This window comes from Heteronotia binoei, chromosome 12 (assembly GCF_032191835.1).
Source record: "Heteronotia binoei isolate CCM8104 ecotype False Entrance Well chromosome 12, APGP_CSIRO_Hbin_v1, whole genome shotgun sequence".
Taxonomy (NCBI): domain Eukaryota; kingdom Metazoa; phylum Chordata; class Lepidosauria; order Squamata; family Gekkonidae; genus Heteronotia; species Heteronotia binoei.
In genome coordinates this window covers 59,735,436-59,753,187 of record NC_083234.1, presented here as the reverse complement: position 1 = coordinate 59,753,187, position 17,752 = coordinate 59,735,436, and the positions used below count along the sequence as shown (strand labels likewise).

Genomic DNA, 17,752 nt, shown 5'->3' with positions numbered 1-17,752 from the left:
GTGCATTTCTTATCGGTGGAGGAACTTTTGTGGGGGGAAATGTTATTTTTACAATTATGAGACTCTGTGCCATAATTGTTGCCCTTACAGTGAAAGAGCATTGTAAAATGAAGCAAGAAAAGGATTTTAGAGAAAAATACTCAATTCAAGACAAATACAGATTTGTGAAGCCTGAAAGCCAGATATTGAAGCAAGAAATCTTTCCCCCCCCCAGCTTTTTACAACTACTATGCTGAAGAGATTTTAAAGAACAGTTCAACTGTGTAAAGTATGAGGATTGGAAGCCTGCCAGGGTCACCAAGTGTGACCTGCTGAGCAAATGCTGGTTATGCAAGTTAAAGCTGTCTAAGAGAGTTTTAATTTATGTTTCCAATTTCTTTAAGATTTTGAATGATGCTGCTTTCAAGACACAGGGCTTGTTTGTAACAGCCAGTTCCCTCCACCACTGGCAAATAATTTTTTTTGTATTGTATCCAAGACATTTACATTTCTATACAGGGAAAATGATGTGTTGCATTAACATTATATCATACCTTCATTCCCTAGATATTTCTCATTCTGAGGCTACATATTGCCCTGCAGTGTTGTAGGACTTTGTGTGTGCATTCATTTTTAACTTTTGTGAATCAGTAGACATCTGAGAATTGTCTATCTCTGTATAGTAGATACTTTGAGAAATCCACTATATAAAACAATAATTACTAACAGCAAATATCTCACACAGTGTAAACTTAGAGTATGGAATTTATTTAACCACTTGAAAGGTGAAACATGCACAAAAAGCAAAGCACTGAATGAAAGTGAAATTGAGAGGCACGCCTTTTCTGGAGAACCACAAAATATAGACACAGTGCCATAAAAACCCTCCCTTTTATTTCTGACCATTGTTCCAAAGAGGGTGAGGGCTGCCCCTAAAGAGATCTAAGGATTCACAAGGCAGAGGGTAGTTGAGATTTCCCACTCTCATAATTGGATGAGAAGGCATAGTAGGATTTTGCTTTAGCCTATGCTACAAAGTAAGAAATGAACTTGTTTTGACCTACTTTTTGCTTCAACCATCTGAGTTCCTACAAAGAGATGCCTTGCTAGCAGTGTCAGCCCTAGGGTGCATGGCGCCTCAGGCAGGCTTCCTGCCTTCTGGCCCCCTGCCCTTTGCAGCACCGAGCTCCATCACCCACCTGCTGGCACGATCAGAGGAGAGCTGTGACGAGGCTCAGCTGTACCCGCTTTAACAGGTCCCGGGCTTCTTCTAAGTTCTTTGAAGAGTGCGCTGGAGGAGGCTTCTCCCCCCTCACTTCTGGAACTGTGGGAACCTCAGCCCTGTTGAAGCAGGTAGGGCTGAGCCTCGTCGTGGCACTCCTCTGATTGCGGGGGGGGGGGGGGGGCAGAGCACTGCATTGTGGAAGGGAAGAGGTGAGTGGTGGTGGTGGTGGGGAGGGAGAGACAAACTTAGGTGTTTGTCTTGGGCACGGGAGAGTCCAATTTGGTGTCCCCTCTCCTGGTGCCCTAGGCAAATGCCTAGTTTGCCTAGTGGTCCTGCTTGCTAGTAAAGTCAAAGAGCCTTATCTATAATAAGTAAAACACAGGTTTGGGGTTGCATCCTACCCAATAATGTCTGAAGTCTCCCTCCAGTCTCAGGAACCTTCCTCCAACTGAAATGCTTTTCCACATGAGTAAGGGCCACTTAAGTTGGAGGACAGCTTTACTCCTTACTGAGTACAGTGGAAGGATACGAGCTGTTACTATTATATCTAACTCATCTGGAACGTATTAGCATCAGTTTGATTTTAACACAGAGCTCTATCCCCCTCTGCAATCAAGGAAATTTGCGTGTCCCTGAAATGCAAGTGTTATTTACCATGCAGAACCAGGCGAATAATGAGACAACCTGCTCTTGCCATATTGCAAACCAGTATACCACCAGCAGCTGTGGGCTTCCATAAGAGAACAACTTTAGTGTACTTTTTCATTCAACAATTTTATCATTTAGACCAGGACTGCTTTTTCTGCTTGCTTTTACTTGTCAGTGGCTGTTTATTAACTGTTGTTTATTTTTTTATGTTAAAACAGATCCAAAGGTTCATTTATAGAAAACATCTCAGAAACAAAAAGCCATGAAGGCGGCAGTCTGCTTGTTGTTAATGACTGCATTGGGCATGAAAGCCACCATCACTCCAGATTCTGAGAGCAGAGATGCAGGAGAAGAACAGGAATTCATTTACACTAACAGGTATAAGCGCTCCAGTGACACCCAAGACAAGTGCACCTATACCTTCATTGTACCTCAACAGAAGGTGACAGGTGCCATTTGTGTTAATTCAAAAGAACCAGAGGTTGTACTTGAAAACAGGGTAAATAAGCAGGAGATAGAACTGCTGAACAATGAACTGCTTAAGCAAAAGAGGCAGATAGAAACCCTTCAGCAATTGGTGGAGGTAGATGGAGGAATTGTTAATGAAGTAAAGCTCTTACGAAAAGAGAGTCGCAATATGAATTCACGGGTCACCCAACTCTACATGCAGCTATTGCACGAAATCATCCGAAAACGGGACAATGCTTTAGAACTTTCTCAACTGGAAAACAAGATACTGAATCAAACTGCTGACATGCTGCAGCTTGCGAACAAATACAAGGACTTGGAGCACAAGTATCAACATCTGGTAACCATTGCCAACAACCAGTCAATAATTATTTCACAGCTAGAAGAGCACTGCCAGAGGACACCATCCATGAAACCAATCCCACAACCGCCACAACCACCAAATCGAGTTTACCAACCTCCCAATTATAACCGTATTATTAATCAAATATCTACTAATGAAATTCAAAGTGATCAGAATTTAAAGGTTCTTCCACCCACACTCCCAACAATGCCACCAGTTACTAGTATTCCAACTTCAACTGATAAGCCATCAGGTAAGTAGATGACCTGACATACTTACATAACATCTTTCAATTAAGATTCAGCAAATCATGAACTTTTTTCTTGTAGAGAAACCATAATGAGGTTCTGGGTCTTAAAAAAAAAGGCAACCATAGTAATATGTAGACAAATGATTTAATTTAAATTTAATTTAATTTGCAATCTACACCCCACCCTATCTCTCAGGCGGACTCAGGACGGCTTACAACATTAAGAATGCTACAACAACAATAAATGAAGCATATCAAAATTAAGCATATCAAAGTTAAGCAATCTCATAAATATAATACATATAAATTAAATCAAAAGGACCATAATTCAGACAACTGGCACAGCCTAAAACCATAATTCAAACAATTGGCACAGTTTCAGATAATTGTCTGCAAATGATGTTGCAGACTACAAAACAGTATTTCAAGTTTTGCATTTTAAGGGTTTGAAAGAACACCACCTGTTTCATTTATGATTCAGACAGTAGATGTATCATTTCTGTTTTCTAGGAATACTTTGCATGTGGACTTTTCTTACTAAACCAATATACTACTGTAACCTACTGTACAAAACCACAGCATCCCAGAGTAGCGTAAAATACTTGCTCAGTTTACAAGCATCATATTATTTTGGAGACTGAATTCATCCAAAATTCTCTACAAATTGAGTCATCCTAAGTCCAGAGTCCATAGTACATGTCTTTATACATGCTATGTTGCATAATTCTAGACATCCTGTTCCTGAATTTAACTAACACCTGTGTCCATTTTTAAAATATGCAGTCTCCATCAACAGACACGTATCCTTAGGTATTCAGTCACTGTGATGTCGTGAATAGTGAAGATCTAGAGAGCAGGGTGTCAAATGTGTGGTCCTTGGGCCTGATTCAGCCCCCACAGGGCTTGAATGTGGCCCACAAGCAAGCAGCCATCGTTTATTTCTTTCTCCCTCCATTTGTCCCAGTGCCTTTTGTATTTCTCCTGTGCGATGTAGTTGAGCTAAGCAGCTTCTCGCTTTTTCCATCTTTCTCATTCCTCTTCCCCAAGACAGGAGGAGTCTCAGCTAATGGAGGAGCTTGGCTTTGTAGCTCTGGGTGTGAGGCTCTCTCAATCGCACAGCAGAGCTACAGAGCCAAGCTCCCCCAATGGTGGAGGCTCCTCCTCCCTTTGAGAAAAGGGAGGAAGAGGGAAAGAGCCAGAGGCTGCTTTGCTCAGCTGCCTCAATACCATGGGAGAAATACAAAGAAAGCACCTTTAAGACCAACACAGTTTTATTCAAGGTATGAGCTTTTTGCCTTGCTACAGTGTGCGTGTGTTAAAGCTCATTTTGCTAGTGCTCTCCTGGGTGCAACTGGGTTTCCTCCCACTTTTCACTGTATTCATGCCCTCATGATCCAGTCTTTCTCAGGAGGAAATAGTAGAAACTATTTAGATAAGGATTAACAACAAGCCAGTGAGGTGGATTCAGGAGAGTGTGTATCCAGCACATTTCCTTTGTAAACTGGGGATTCTGAACATAGGTTTCTCAGACCATTATACACTGTTGTCTTGCACTGCCTCATAGGAGCTGCAGTTACTTTTTCTGGGGAAGACTATAGTTATTTAAGGTATTTAAAATTCTGTGCAAGCCCACATGTTGCAATTAGAATTATTCAAATAAAATGTATGCAAATATGCATGATCAAATCCCTGTGTCTTTGATGAGAAATATGGGTACTTTTTGCATCAAGATTCTTTTCAGTCATATTGAATATATTTTTTAAAAAAGCTATAGAAGAAAAAGTAGAGGATAAACATCTGGATCCGAACATGGATTTTTTTCCCTTCAGATGATAACATCTACATACACTGATCTTTTTTGGCAGCACGAAGTTTGTGTAATCTGGGACTGTATCTTTATTTTTCACATTATTACTTCTGTATTTGAATGCAAAGAGATATACTCTGTCTTCTAAGGTAATCAGGGATTCAAATTAAATGTCAGCATCTGGTGACCTCATTATGGCTGACAGATGTGAACAAGATCGTTACCTTACAAAACAATGTCATGTTAGTATTCTCTCCAAAGGTTGTTGAGGGGTGATTTTAAAGTAGTTTACTTGTAGGTTTAGTTAAATTCAGTTGTATGATTTTTATTGCTCTTATTGCATTGTTTTAGTTGTATTCCACCTTGAGTCTCAGCAAGAAAAGGCAGATTACAAATAAAGTCAATACATTGCCCTCAAACCACCCTGTGAGATAGGCTTGTTGGAGAGATAGTGACTTCCTAATTTTAGCAACCACATCCCTTTGGTTCTGATTGTAAAAAAAATACCTTACAGGAAATGAGAGCTATCCTGTGATGCTTACAGGAAATTAGAGATATCAAACAGAACCAGTCCTTGTTTTTAACATGAAAAGTAGTCTCAGAATGCTGCTTGCTCACAGGATCTTTTCCCCATGGGAAGAAAAACAGATCTGGAAAAAATATTATTGGGTTACTTTACAGATTACAATTTTAGGTATACACCTAAGCAGATCTAGAAATTCTGGGTACCATTTCATGTCATGTGCTCCACCTTTAGTTTGAGTGTTGCTGACTTTGATATCTGGTTCAAATTGAAGTATGAAACTTCATGATACTGATTCTAGTTAGTACTCCATTTCGCCCATTTCCCATGTCTAGCAGCATGCAGCTATGTACTGTTCACGGTTTGTCTATATTATAATCAATCAGTTTATCTCATCACTTGATGTATTTTTGTTTTTGCCAAGTAAAGCAAGTTGAGAGGCAGAAGGATGGTGCAAGTGTAGAAAAGACAATCAATTGGAAGTCAACAGTTTTGTGAAATAGTTGTTCTCGAGAACTAATCAGCCCTGTTGAACACTGCCTTTTCCATCTTAAAAATAAAATACTCAAGGGAAAAATGGCAACTGCTTAACATGGAGACAGAGCAAAAAGGTCCATTTATTTTTGATGCACTAGTCATTTGGAGGCTGCTGTAAAACTCACTAAAGCAAGCAGAAGACTCCCTGTGGCTTAGCTATCATTTACAGACTGAGCTCTAAGCAGGAGTTCTTAAATCACAGTTCAGTTTTCTTCCAGTATTGTTATTACTAGAAGAATGTTTAGCAGTAAAAGGTGACCTCACTAAATAGCAATTGTATGACTGTTTTCAGTTTTTCCATTAGAAACTCCTTGAATCAAAAGGATTATAACTTGGCCAGAAGTCTTTACTCCAGGCTAAAACATTACACATGATGTAGCAACCTGGGAGCAATTACAGAAATCAAACAAAGGTAAAACACTGTTGTCTAGTACTGGTAGCAGGAAGGAAAATTCACACTTACTGATACAGCTTCAGTGCATGTGAAGAGCAGCAAGTACAGGAATTGTGAAAAAAATTATGCATTTGTGCTGCAGAGTACTCAAAAAGAGATTTCAGGAGCTCTCTGGATTGCATCATTTCTAGTGCAATCCTAAACAGAGTTATACTCTTCTAATCCCACTGACTTCAAAGAGCTGAAACTGAGTAGGGTATGACTGTGCTTTGGACTGCAATGTAAATGCATTATATTTTTACCCTCATTTTGGCTCCCAAAGCAGCATACAACAATTAAAAACCAATACAACTGTACATCTAGTGCTGTTCTCAATCTAAGCATGACAGAAGGATGCCTGGAGTAACCTCATCTCTTTCTGATATTGTTGATGGCATTTGGCTGATGGCTGGTAGTAAGGGAGGCTCTTTAGTTCAATTAGTTGCTTAGAAATTCTTCATTAAATAAATCACAGTGCGAATGCTACTCACACAATTATTTGTCATTTATGTACAAAGCTGTAATGAAATCACTATTAAGCAAAAGCCAGACTTTATCAGTGGCAGCTGGCATGGTGTGGAGGCTGTTTATTTAGCACATGTTTATACTGCCTCTCCAGAGAAGCTGCTCAAGGTGGTATCATCCTATGACTCTGAAGGTTTTGATTAAAATTCCCACTTCATCTAGAGCTCACTGAGTGAGATGAGACAGTCATTTCCCCCCTTGCCTAACCTACCTCACAGGATTACTGAGAGGATAAACAAAGCAGAGGAGAATCATGTACCATACACGTTTTTGAAGAAGGGTGGGATGTGGATAAATAAGATAATTTGGGGCAGGAAGGGGCTGTGCATCAAAGCCTGCAGAATGTCCTAGATTTCAACTCCTGGCATCTCCAATTAAAACTATCTGAGGCAGCAGGTGATGGGCAATCTTCTTCTCAGCCTCAGAAATTATTACAAGTCATTACAGACAATACCATGCTAGAATGGACCAATTGTCTAAATATAGGAATCAATCTTGTAAGGCATCTGCACATGCTCATCATATGATTTCCTCCCCAACAGCCTGATATACTTTGTCAAGTCCCATTAATAGGGTAGTACAACAGGAGTGATGAATCCTGGAATTTAGAAGAGTCGGAGATCCTCTTATACAATTACCACACACATGTTGCCAGATTCAGATTGCAACTGTGGCACACGGAAAGAAAGGGCTTAAAGTCTTCTCCCCTTGTGCCCATTTCTTGACCTGAACTGTTCCTGGGCAGATCTATTTAGCTTGCTGGTAAAATACATGAGCACACCACAGTGATGATTGAATTCTGAATCACACATGAGGATACTGAGGAGAACTCACAACTGATGTCTGACTGTGTCACAGGCTGGGGACTCCAGACCCAACCTAAGTACTTTATAATATGTAAAGAGGCCCAGATGTCACACAAGTGTGAATGGTATTTGGCAATGAGATAAAAATTAGGACAAGTTTTTGACAAAACCTTTAATTTGGCAGCCCTAATATGTCCCCTACAAATCTAAAAATTAAACAGTTGTCTATTTTTATTTACTTCCTTTATACCCCACTTTTCTCCCCACCCAAAGTGGCTTGCTTGCAACGTTCACCTTTTCTCTGTTTAATCTACGTAACAGCCCTGTCAGGTAGTTTAGGTGAGTGTGTGTGACTGGCCAAAAACCACCCACAAAGCTTTCATGACAGAATAGGGATTCAAACCTGGGTCTCCTAAATCCAACATCACCACTACAAATCCTACATAACCACTACAACATTCTGACCAATTTCGCACTAGACCTGGATGCATAGACCATAACACTCCAGACTTGTTCTATCTATACTGACTCCCAATTTGCTTCTGAGCTCAATTCAAGAGCTGGTATTGCCCTTTAAAGATAGGTCTGGCATGGCTTAAGGACTGCCGTCTCCCATAATGAACCTACCCATTCACTCTGCTCATCTTCAGAGGACCTGCTTTGGGTGCCTCCACCATCTGAGGCTATATGTGTTGTAATCCAAGAGAAGGCCTTTTGGGTTGTAGCAGCAAATATCTGGACCCCTCCTCTCCAGGAAGATTTGTTTGCCTCCTCTATTACTGTCTTCTGCCAGTGGGTGAAGAACTTTTTGTTTAGTTTGGCATGCCCTTGATGACAATTATTGGCCCTCCTCTCTTATTTTGGTGCTGTGTGTTTAAAGGTTTTGTTGAATTATTTTATGTATTATTTTAAATACTGTTTTTGATGGTTGAATGTTCTCACGTTCACACCTTGGGGGCCCCCATTTGAGTGGAAAGGTGGCATAAAAATACTTTAAATAAACAAATAAAAATCTCCCACAAAGACCAGTTTCATGGCCAGACACTTGAAAAAGTAACATATGAGCTGCTGGCACCATTTAGCTTCCTCAGAGCAATTCACTTAAGCATGAGAGGAAAAAAGGTGTTCCCAAGTTCACACAAATCACTGCCAAGAAACTGTCTGGTTCCAGCAGTTTGTATTGTTGCTTCCTCCACATACCTTTAGTCCTGGAATAGCTCCATGTGATGGACTATAGCCCATACAGATCAGGCCTTAAGGACTATTCTCACCTTGGTACCATGGAAAAGAACTTTGAATTTGTTGAATTCCAGATGCATCAACCAGCAGTGATGTGGTCCTCTGTACATCCCCAACTCAGTTTTTATGCATCACAGCAATTTCATTGCAAAAGCCAATTCCACATTAGATTCATTATGTGGTAGAGGCACATACACATGGCCACTTTGTCTTACCACAGACTGAGCTTTTTCCTTACAACCATCACCACACATCAACTTGGTTGTTAAAATAGGCCTTCGGAACAAAGTTGTTACAATTTGTATTTCCAATAGATGGATCCAATAGATGAATGAGACAAAACGCTGAAATGAGTCTCAGCTACAAGATACATTTTAATAGTATTTTTAAGTCTCTGCGTAGCTAATGTAGATATTCTACACCCATCATTTACTATGCCAAACTGAGGAAACACAAGGGCAATTTCAGCATTTACTTCCACAACCAGGCCAAAATGTGGTTTCTATATATAAAATAGTATGTCTGATTTTAATGATATAAAGATTTTATCCTTTTTATGGCTTATGTAATACACCATAAATTTAACAGGAACATTTACAGCTTGGGCAGAATTTCATCAACTATGTCATGGTCAGTTTCTACCTCTTTACAAATCCCAAGAGAAAATTAAAAATCCATGGAAGACTGTCTTGGAACAAAAATTAGAAACTTCAAGCAAGGAGTCAGATATTTTAGACAACACTGCAGACAAAAACAGTCTTACAAACCTCACTATAAGAATATATGAACAGTGCGTTCTCTGACATAATTGAGGACACAATATTTGGACAGTACAAATGATTTTATGAGGATTAAAAGCATACGCTTTGGTAAAACTGGTTGTCAGATGGTTTTCCTCTATACAACAGAATATATCCTGAGTGTTGATCAAATCTTTTGAAAAAGGTAATTACTTGCATTTAATATTATTCCGATGGAGCATGGAAAAACCATGCTTTCATTTTGTTTAAAGGCTGTTTCCGCTGGCAAAATATCCTTGGAAGTGTGAATACCTATTGAACTCAGAAAGCAGAAGGGTGACGGAATAAGATTTCCAGAAGCTAGCAATGTGGTTTTATTTCCTTGCCTCTCTATATAAACAGAAATACCAGAATACTGCATAATAGTAACTGTTGCAGAATAAATTATACAAACTAAGCAATCTAAATCCTTACTCTGCGTGATTTGTATAGGCTGAACAATTTTTCTTTACATATAATTAGCATTTTTAAGTGTAGAGTATATGCAGCACAAGTAATACACCACTTTGTTTTAAAAATCTATGATTTTATAATATCTTGGATTATTTACACTGGATTTTATGACCATATCTACAGTCACCTAATGGCAATATCCAGACAGAACTCCCATACTGTAATCCGAAACAGAGTTACACCCTCCTAAACCCAATGACTTTAATATACTTAGGCTTAGGAATGCAGCGATAAAAGAGTCCAACACCTTTCACTGTGCACTATATGGCCACTATATAACTCACATGTAAATGGCAACCGTTTTTAACAAGATTTGCCATTCTATAGTTAGTGAGAGCCTTTATTCCCCTTTGCTTCTCTTTCACAAATGGTGAAAGACGAATGGAAACCTTTTCAACACTTAATGTTATATGCAAGCCTAATTCATCAGATACTGCAACAAGGGAATTCAGTGAACCAAACATTTTGTACCTCACCTTGACTTCAACTGCATACACACAAATATACACCTTTTCTACTTAGAGTACTATTATGTAAAAATGAGACTGCTTCCATTCCATCATTTTATTTATTGCCCAAGTGACTAAGTGTTAATAACATTTCCCAGAGTACAGAAATGCATAGTTTAATCGCTGCACTTTTTTTTTAAAGATTAAACTGTAAGACATCAGAGCTTGATGAATCTTTAATGTATTAAGGAACAGCCAGAGGGCTCCTAAATATAAAAACTCTGCTCTTGTCTTTGTTATGGAAGCAAGAGCAGTCTGATACAGTTGAATGGTGATTGTTTACCTAGGTAATTTCTACAGCATCCTGCAGAAGCTAAACTAGCAGCCATGAAGAAAGGCAAACAGTGGAAGCCTCCCTACATTGGCTACAGACCTCCCTCTTGGCTCTCAGGCAGAAAAGCTATAAAGGAATTTACTCCTCCTCCATCCTGCTTTCATCTCCTAAAGGAAGTCTACTTCCCACTCAGAGAATGTGAATCTGTATTCAGACAACACTGCAATGTTCCTTTATTGCGCTTATGGAAGATTTCCTTGGCTCTAAGAGCCATATTGAAACTGTATCACAAGCCAGAGGGTCCTTCATTTACCTCTTTAGTGTCAAATACCAGAAGATATTTGCATTGTTCCTTCTGATCCTTTAATTCACATCTCCCTCATTATGCTTTTAAATCAGCAACTTTTAAAAAAACACTGGGACTAGTATCAGTCAATAGGAAAAACTGGTGCTTGATTCTCAGTTTTTTTTAAAAGCCCACAGGTAGCAGAATGTGCCTGTAAGCAGTTTCACATGTAGGATCTAAGCATCACACTGCACACCTGTTTTAACAGACTGGCTACAGATTTCATCCGATGGATATAAATATTCATTCTTTCTCAAGGTGCCGAGCATTGCAGAATGAAACTCTGGAGGAATATATTGCCTCTCCTGTAAAAATAAGCTTAAACCCTACCGTCTCAGGAAATGCGTCATACAGCATTTCTCTGTAACAGTCTAATTCAACACAGCTTCCTTGTGCACATATATCATATTTTAATGTAGCAAAACAGATACTCGAGGGAAAAGGTGTTAGATTAAATTCAGTATGCCAATATGAACAGCAGCAAGGGCTTCCACAAAATCTGGAGAAAAGAAAATGAAGTAATGTACCTGCAGCAGTCAAGGGTTTTAGTGAAAGAGTACGTGTGTGTGCGTGCATGTGGCTTATTAAGAAAACTTATTTCTAATTAGGTTGCTACCTTAAAAGTCACATGAACAATATGATTTTCCTAATTTCTGAAATGAAAGAAATATATATATTGTGGCAAACTTTCTAGAGACCCTTGGTTTATATTCAAATGTCATAGCAAGCAAACTTTAAACTAATGTGTGTGAACCCTACTTGTTGCTAGGTCCTCAAGCATACCTCCTTCGTTCCCTCTTGAAAGAATTCAATTTAAAAATTAACTTCTTTTGGCATGCAGGCTACTCTGAACTTCTCTCACAACTGTGACTCTTAGTCCTATTTGTTGGAGAAAAAGTTAACCTGCATTCATATACCACAGGAAACCAGAATTCAATTTTTACTATAATTATCTATGCAAGAAACTTGCTTGAGGATAAAATCCAAAGTGTCTTGGATGGAATTATAAAAATACAGAAGCTTTGTGTTGCTTCCTACAAATTGACTAACTAGCAAAATGCTGGGTTCAACCCAGGGAGGCATATCATAGTCTTGTACCTTCAGTCTGAGCACACAGACTGACATTCTTATGTCTCTGGTCATGGTGGCTTTTTCCTGTGGACAATTCGGGGAGCAACCCCTCCCCTTACTTTGTACACTGAAATCAAACAGAATCCCTTCCTCAGGTCAAAGAACAAAACCCATATTTCTTCCACCTGACTGAAGTAGAAGATTCTTTAGTACAGTCCACGAGGTGTTTTCTTTATGTCTGCAGGAAGCACCTAAGTTGGAAGCAGCTGCCTCCATCGTAGTTGGAGGCTTGCCCTAGAACTTCTCAAAATTTTGTGATTGACCCTGCCAAGCTAGGCATGTTTTTACTGACCTCACTCTGTGTCTGTCATTTTGGTGGTGGTATCAACCACCTTTTCTCCAAAATTCCCAAAATATCCAGGTTGGGGAACCATGGTGCCAGTTTATTGCAGGCATATCCAAATAAACCCAAGCAAAGCAAACAAGAACTCCAAATGCCTTTATATATTTCTATCATAATTTTGTAAATGAAATCAAAGCAGCTTTATTTGCAATCTGTTCTTTTTATAATTTCTTAGAAATATAATTTAATATGACTCCCTTCTTTTCTTGCACAGAAACGGTACCAAGGAAATATTATCAAAACACTCTTACATGTTTAGCAGAGCATTGCTAGAATGTGTCACTAATCTCTAAGACATAACAAATGGAAACTTTGTCAGAATGTGATACATTTACCATCCTCAGTAGCACTCAGTCTCTGAACTATTTCCAACAGATCAATTGCTAAAGGCACTTCCATTCATTATCCCTATTCATCAAGTCTTCATGTCAGTCAGGCACGTGTGTTTGAGGGAACTACAGCAGCAAGAACTACTGTCACATCTCAAATACACTATTGGTGCATCCCAAGCACACACTGACAATATTGTACATGTGTATTTCATTAATGTGTGTCGAATGGGGAAGTGAAGTTCAAACAGCTCTGAAGACTACTTATATATTTCCAGTAATGCAAGTAGGCCACACTGTTAAATTAAACATAGAGGGGAAATGTTTGTCATTTAACCCAAGTACATCTGTCACACAGACATATGTACGAAACCTTTCTTTATAATCTCTGCAAGACTGGAATTGTCAAGCAAAGCCTTTTTTTCCTATTAAGAAGGACAGCTGAGACTTATGTCCACTGTAGTTTGCGGGTCAGGAGACTGAGGAGGCTGGAGGGAGTTGGCTTTGACTGCATGTGGTCTTCAATGGGCTATGAGCCAGGTCTTTGGCAGCTCACCAAGTCACGCTGCAAGATGCAGCATGGAGGGCAGGGTGGGAGACAGTGGCAGGCATTCCCATGCTGCGCTCTGGGCTCCTTTCCCACCCCCCCCCGGTGGCAGCTTGCCCATCCTCCCGTCCTTTGTAGCTAGTGCTAGATGTATAATGTTCTTTCCTCTCATTTATACTGTCACAGCTGGGTAGTTTGGGCATTGGGACAGATCTTTTGAGGGGAGGCCATGCCTGAGTGCACACCTCTCCTGTTTTGGTGGGAACTCATAAGGAGCCTTGGGGCTGCTAGTTGGCTTTCACCCCAGGTGGCAGGGGGGCCATGTAGAGGCTGATGCTGCATATGTCCTGGTTTCTTGCCACTCCACAGTCAATCCCTCAGCAGATGGACTGAGGGATGGGCTATCTGGCAGCAGGTGGGATGCCCAATATTCGGACTTACTCCTATTCTGCACCACTGCTCCTTTGCTTGTAGTAATAATAAATAAATAAGCTGTGGCCATGTTTTCCAAATGGTTTGTGTGTGCTCACTCCTTCCAGCACTTTCCCTCTACCTTCCTTGAACCCCGCAAATCTTGTTGCATCTTGTCTATTTTGCTATAAATTTAAAATACTCATTCTCAATCCAGAAACAAATTTGAGAGCAAATTTTCACACTTTTATATTCATTTCGACTTCTAATCAATATGCATAAAGAACTAAAAAAAAAAAAAAGCATTGCACTGAGGTAAAGTTATGTGTAGTTTACTCAAAGTGACACCTGTAGAAACTGCAGAAAGCATGGAGGTAGAATTTCTTTTCAGTAAAAAGATCCATCTGTTTTGGAGAGCTCTATTCTGTAGAACACAACTGATAAAACTTTGACTGATAGTGGGATTCTCTGAAATCTTGCATATGCTGGTCTAGAAACCAAGGATCACTGTGAATCTCACAAACATACTAAGGATGCTGTAGGGAGTGAAGAGTAGGATCAGGATTTCATCCATACTGGCTCCCCAGCTGTGGAACAGCATTCCCAAAGACATTCTTAAAATACTGAACATCATCTTCTGAGCCCCAGATAAATACAATTAGCCTCTGACTGACTTCCCCCTTCACTGTTATTGATGTGGAACATATTTTTAAAAAAATGACTATTTATGTTTATCTGGATACTAGCATCGCGTTTTTTTGTTCAATGATTGTAAACCAAGGTTCTAACAGGAACTCAAGACACAAATATTTAAATAAGTAAAATATGACAAAGTTTTCCCTGCGCTGTGGTGTTTTGCCTTTAAATGCTGGAAAGTATGTCCTTAGGTCCACTGTTTGCCTTATGAGATGTCCTAACTGTAACCATTACAGTTAGGCAAAAACCTTATGAGATGTCCTAACTGTAACCATTACAGTTAGGGCAAAAAATGCTCAGTAGTATTCCATCATTCTGTTTCTTGTGGTTTTCAGAGTGGACAAATATGGAGGCAGAATCAGGGGTTATGTGGACCACTAGCTGCCACTACGCATATGAACCAGCCTTAAAAGTCTTTCCCAATGCCTGTTACTTGACAGCCTTTGAGATACCAGTGATTGAAACTACATTTTATGTGTATGATAATAAGATCTAAATAACTTGCTATTTTTATTAGCTTATTAATCCAAGACCCACATATTATGCCTTGCATTCCTAAATTAAAATTGATGGATTTCTTCACATAGTATTCTGCATGAAAATAATCTGTCCATGTATTTGATGTTCGATAGCTGTACTTGTTACATGAAGAAAACTCATCACAACACTTTATGAATTTAAATTGATAAGTACATTCTTGCATAAAGATGCTGACAAAGAAAACCTGTAAAAATGTGAGGTGGTTTTAAAGGGACCAAATGTTTACAAGATGGTGTTAACACATTACATCAATACAATGTTCCATTTATGCCTTTAATTAAATCCATTCTGATTCCTCCCACACTAAAATGATATAATCAGTTATAAATCACAACACTCCAGATGTCTCACTTCAAATGGAAGTGCATTACAATGCATTAAAAGATATTTTAATTACTATGTATTAAAAGGTATTTTGTACACATACATTTTCTTTAAAATTATTCCAGAGGTAAAGGTGATGTTCAGACCTGAAACATAACTGCAATCCTGAGCATAGATAAGGATGTTCTGATCTTTAAAAGAGATATCCTATTAAAATGTATGCTACATCATTCTACTTCTCATCTTTAACAGTGAGTGTAGGAGTCAAGCCATTGTCTGGATTGCAAAGAGAGAAATATATTATAAACAAGGATACCAAGCATGTTACAGGTGTCCAAAGCTTTTTAAGGACGATGTTGGAGTACAGTATATTTTTACTTTCCTGGCTATCTTGACTACAAGAATTCTTAAACTGGTATTTTTCATCTTGAAGCACTGAATGGTGGGCTGAATATATGTTGCAAATTTCATTCAACAGAATATTGTACTAAAAAAAACCCCAAATACGCAAACAGAATTCTCTACAGACAAGTTAAACCAAAAGCCTCATTTCACCCTTGCAGCAGACTGTCAATACATATTTGTAGACGGAGAAGTCTGCATGCAGACCTCTTCTAGAGACTAAAGGGGAGGTGAGGAAATGTAGAATTTTTACATATTATGAATGTCTTTTCCTTGCAGAAAACAGCTGGAGATTGAACAACCCCTCTGCCTCCATAATCTCTGAAACAAGCCCCAATAAAGTAGCCAATGCCAGTGTTGTGGGGTGGAATTTTGTTCCATGGAAAGTTTACACCCACATTAGTAAATATAGTCTGTTAGCTATAGCTATTTATGCTGTCGTGCTGCAATTCTATCATTAGGTGGGTTAAATGTGGGAAACGAAGAATGGACAAGCCTCATACAAGGTCTAGGCTTGTACATTATATCTATCTTCTTTTTCAGACACTATTTAAATTTTGCTAACATTATTTGCATATTAAAATTATTTTATTTTAATTTGTATTCCTGAAAATTTTCCAGAATATTTTCCAATTCAAATTTTCTCAGAAAACTCACATCACTGGCTGATGTGCCCTTCCATCAGGGAATAACGCTGGCAGAATGAAACATTAACATATCTGTGTCAATGAGTAATTATTTATCTGCTTTCAACCAGGTCCTTGGAGAGACTGTCTGCAGGCTTTGGAAGATGGCCATGATACCAGTTCAATATACCTTGTGAAGCCTGAAAATACAAACCGTCTGATGCAAGTCTGGTGTGACCAACGGCATGATCCTGGTGGCTGGACAGTAATTCAAAGACGTCTAGATGGATCTGTCAACTTTTTCAGGAACTGGGAAACTTACAAGGTTAGGACAAATGAAAAAGGCTGGGTATTTTAATTTTAAGAAAAGTTGTCAAAATTCATGTCTGAAGTCTTTTTAACAAGGGGTTAGCACACTTAATTACATCCATGAAGACTACAGGTTTGCATATCATGCAGTTATAAACAACCCAGAAGAATGCAGGATACCTGGTTGGGGAGAGGTTATGGCTCAGTGGAAGAGCCACTGCTTTACATGTAGAAGATCCCAGGTTAAATCCCTGATATCTCCAGTTAAAAAGAACAGACAGTAGGTGATAAGAACTACCTCTACCTGAGATCCTGGACAGGTACGGCCAGTCTGAGTAGATAATACTGACCACCAACCCCATGGGCCACTGGTCAAATTCAGTATAAGGCTGCTTCGTGTGTCTTCACATGGGTGTTTACTAGAACACTCATTGTCAGAGGGAGCAAATCATGGTCTATCAGATATCTTTTCCCTTGTAGGCTTCATTAATTGCACATTCTAGTATAGGGGTCCCCAACCCCCAATCAATGGACTGTTCCCTGTCCGTGGCCTGTTAGCAACCAGGCCGTGAGTTGTATAATTATTTCATTATATATTAACAATGTAGTAATAATAAGACAATGACATTGGATTTATATCCTGCCCTCCGCTCTGAATTTTAGAATCTCAGAGTGACTCACAATCTCCTTTACCTTCCTCCCCCACAACAGACACCCTGTCAGGTGGGTGGGGCTGAGAGAGCTCTCCCCAGAAGCTGCCCTTTCCAGGACAACTCTGCGAATGCTATGGCTGACCCAAGGCCATTGCAACAGCAGCAAGTGGAGGAGATGGGAATCAAACCCGGTTCTCCCAGATAAGAGTCCACATTCTGTTTTACTAGTGTAATTGAATGTAATTGAATGAGGTGTAAGTAAGCAACCACTTTGAA

General features: G+C 39.3%; 2 protein-coding genes across 2 annotated transcripts in view; one reads left to right on the top strand and one right to left on the bottom strand.

Moving 5' to 3' along the window:
• The window catches only part of RALGPS1 (Ral GEF with PH domain and SH3 binding motif 1), a 311,729-nt gene that overhangs the window by 155,374 nt on the left and 138,603 nt on the right, over window positions 1-17,752 (bottom strand). The window lies entirely within an intron of this gene.
• ANGPTL2 (angiopoietin like 2) overlaps window positions 1-17,752 on the top strand; it is a 31,522-nt gene that overhangs the window by 10,143 nt on the left and 3,627 nt on the right. Inside the window, exons 2-3 of the mRNA XM_060250676.1 lie at window positions 2,071-2,916; window positions 16,646-16,839. Coding sequence (XP_060106659.1) covers window positions 2,115-2,916; window positions 16,646-16,839 — 996 coding nt within the window. The 5' untranslated portion in view covers window positions 2,071-2,114. The remainder of the gene's footprint in view (window positions 1-2,070; window positions 2,917-16,645; window positions 16,840-17,752) is intronic.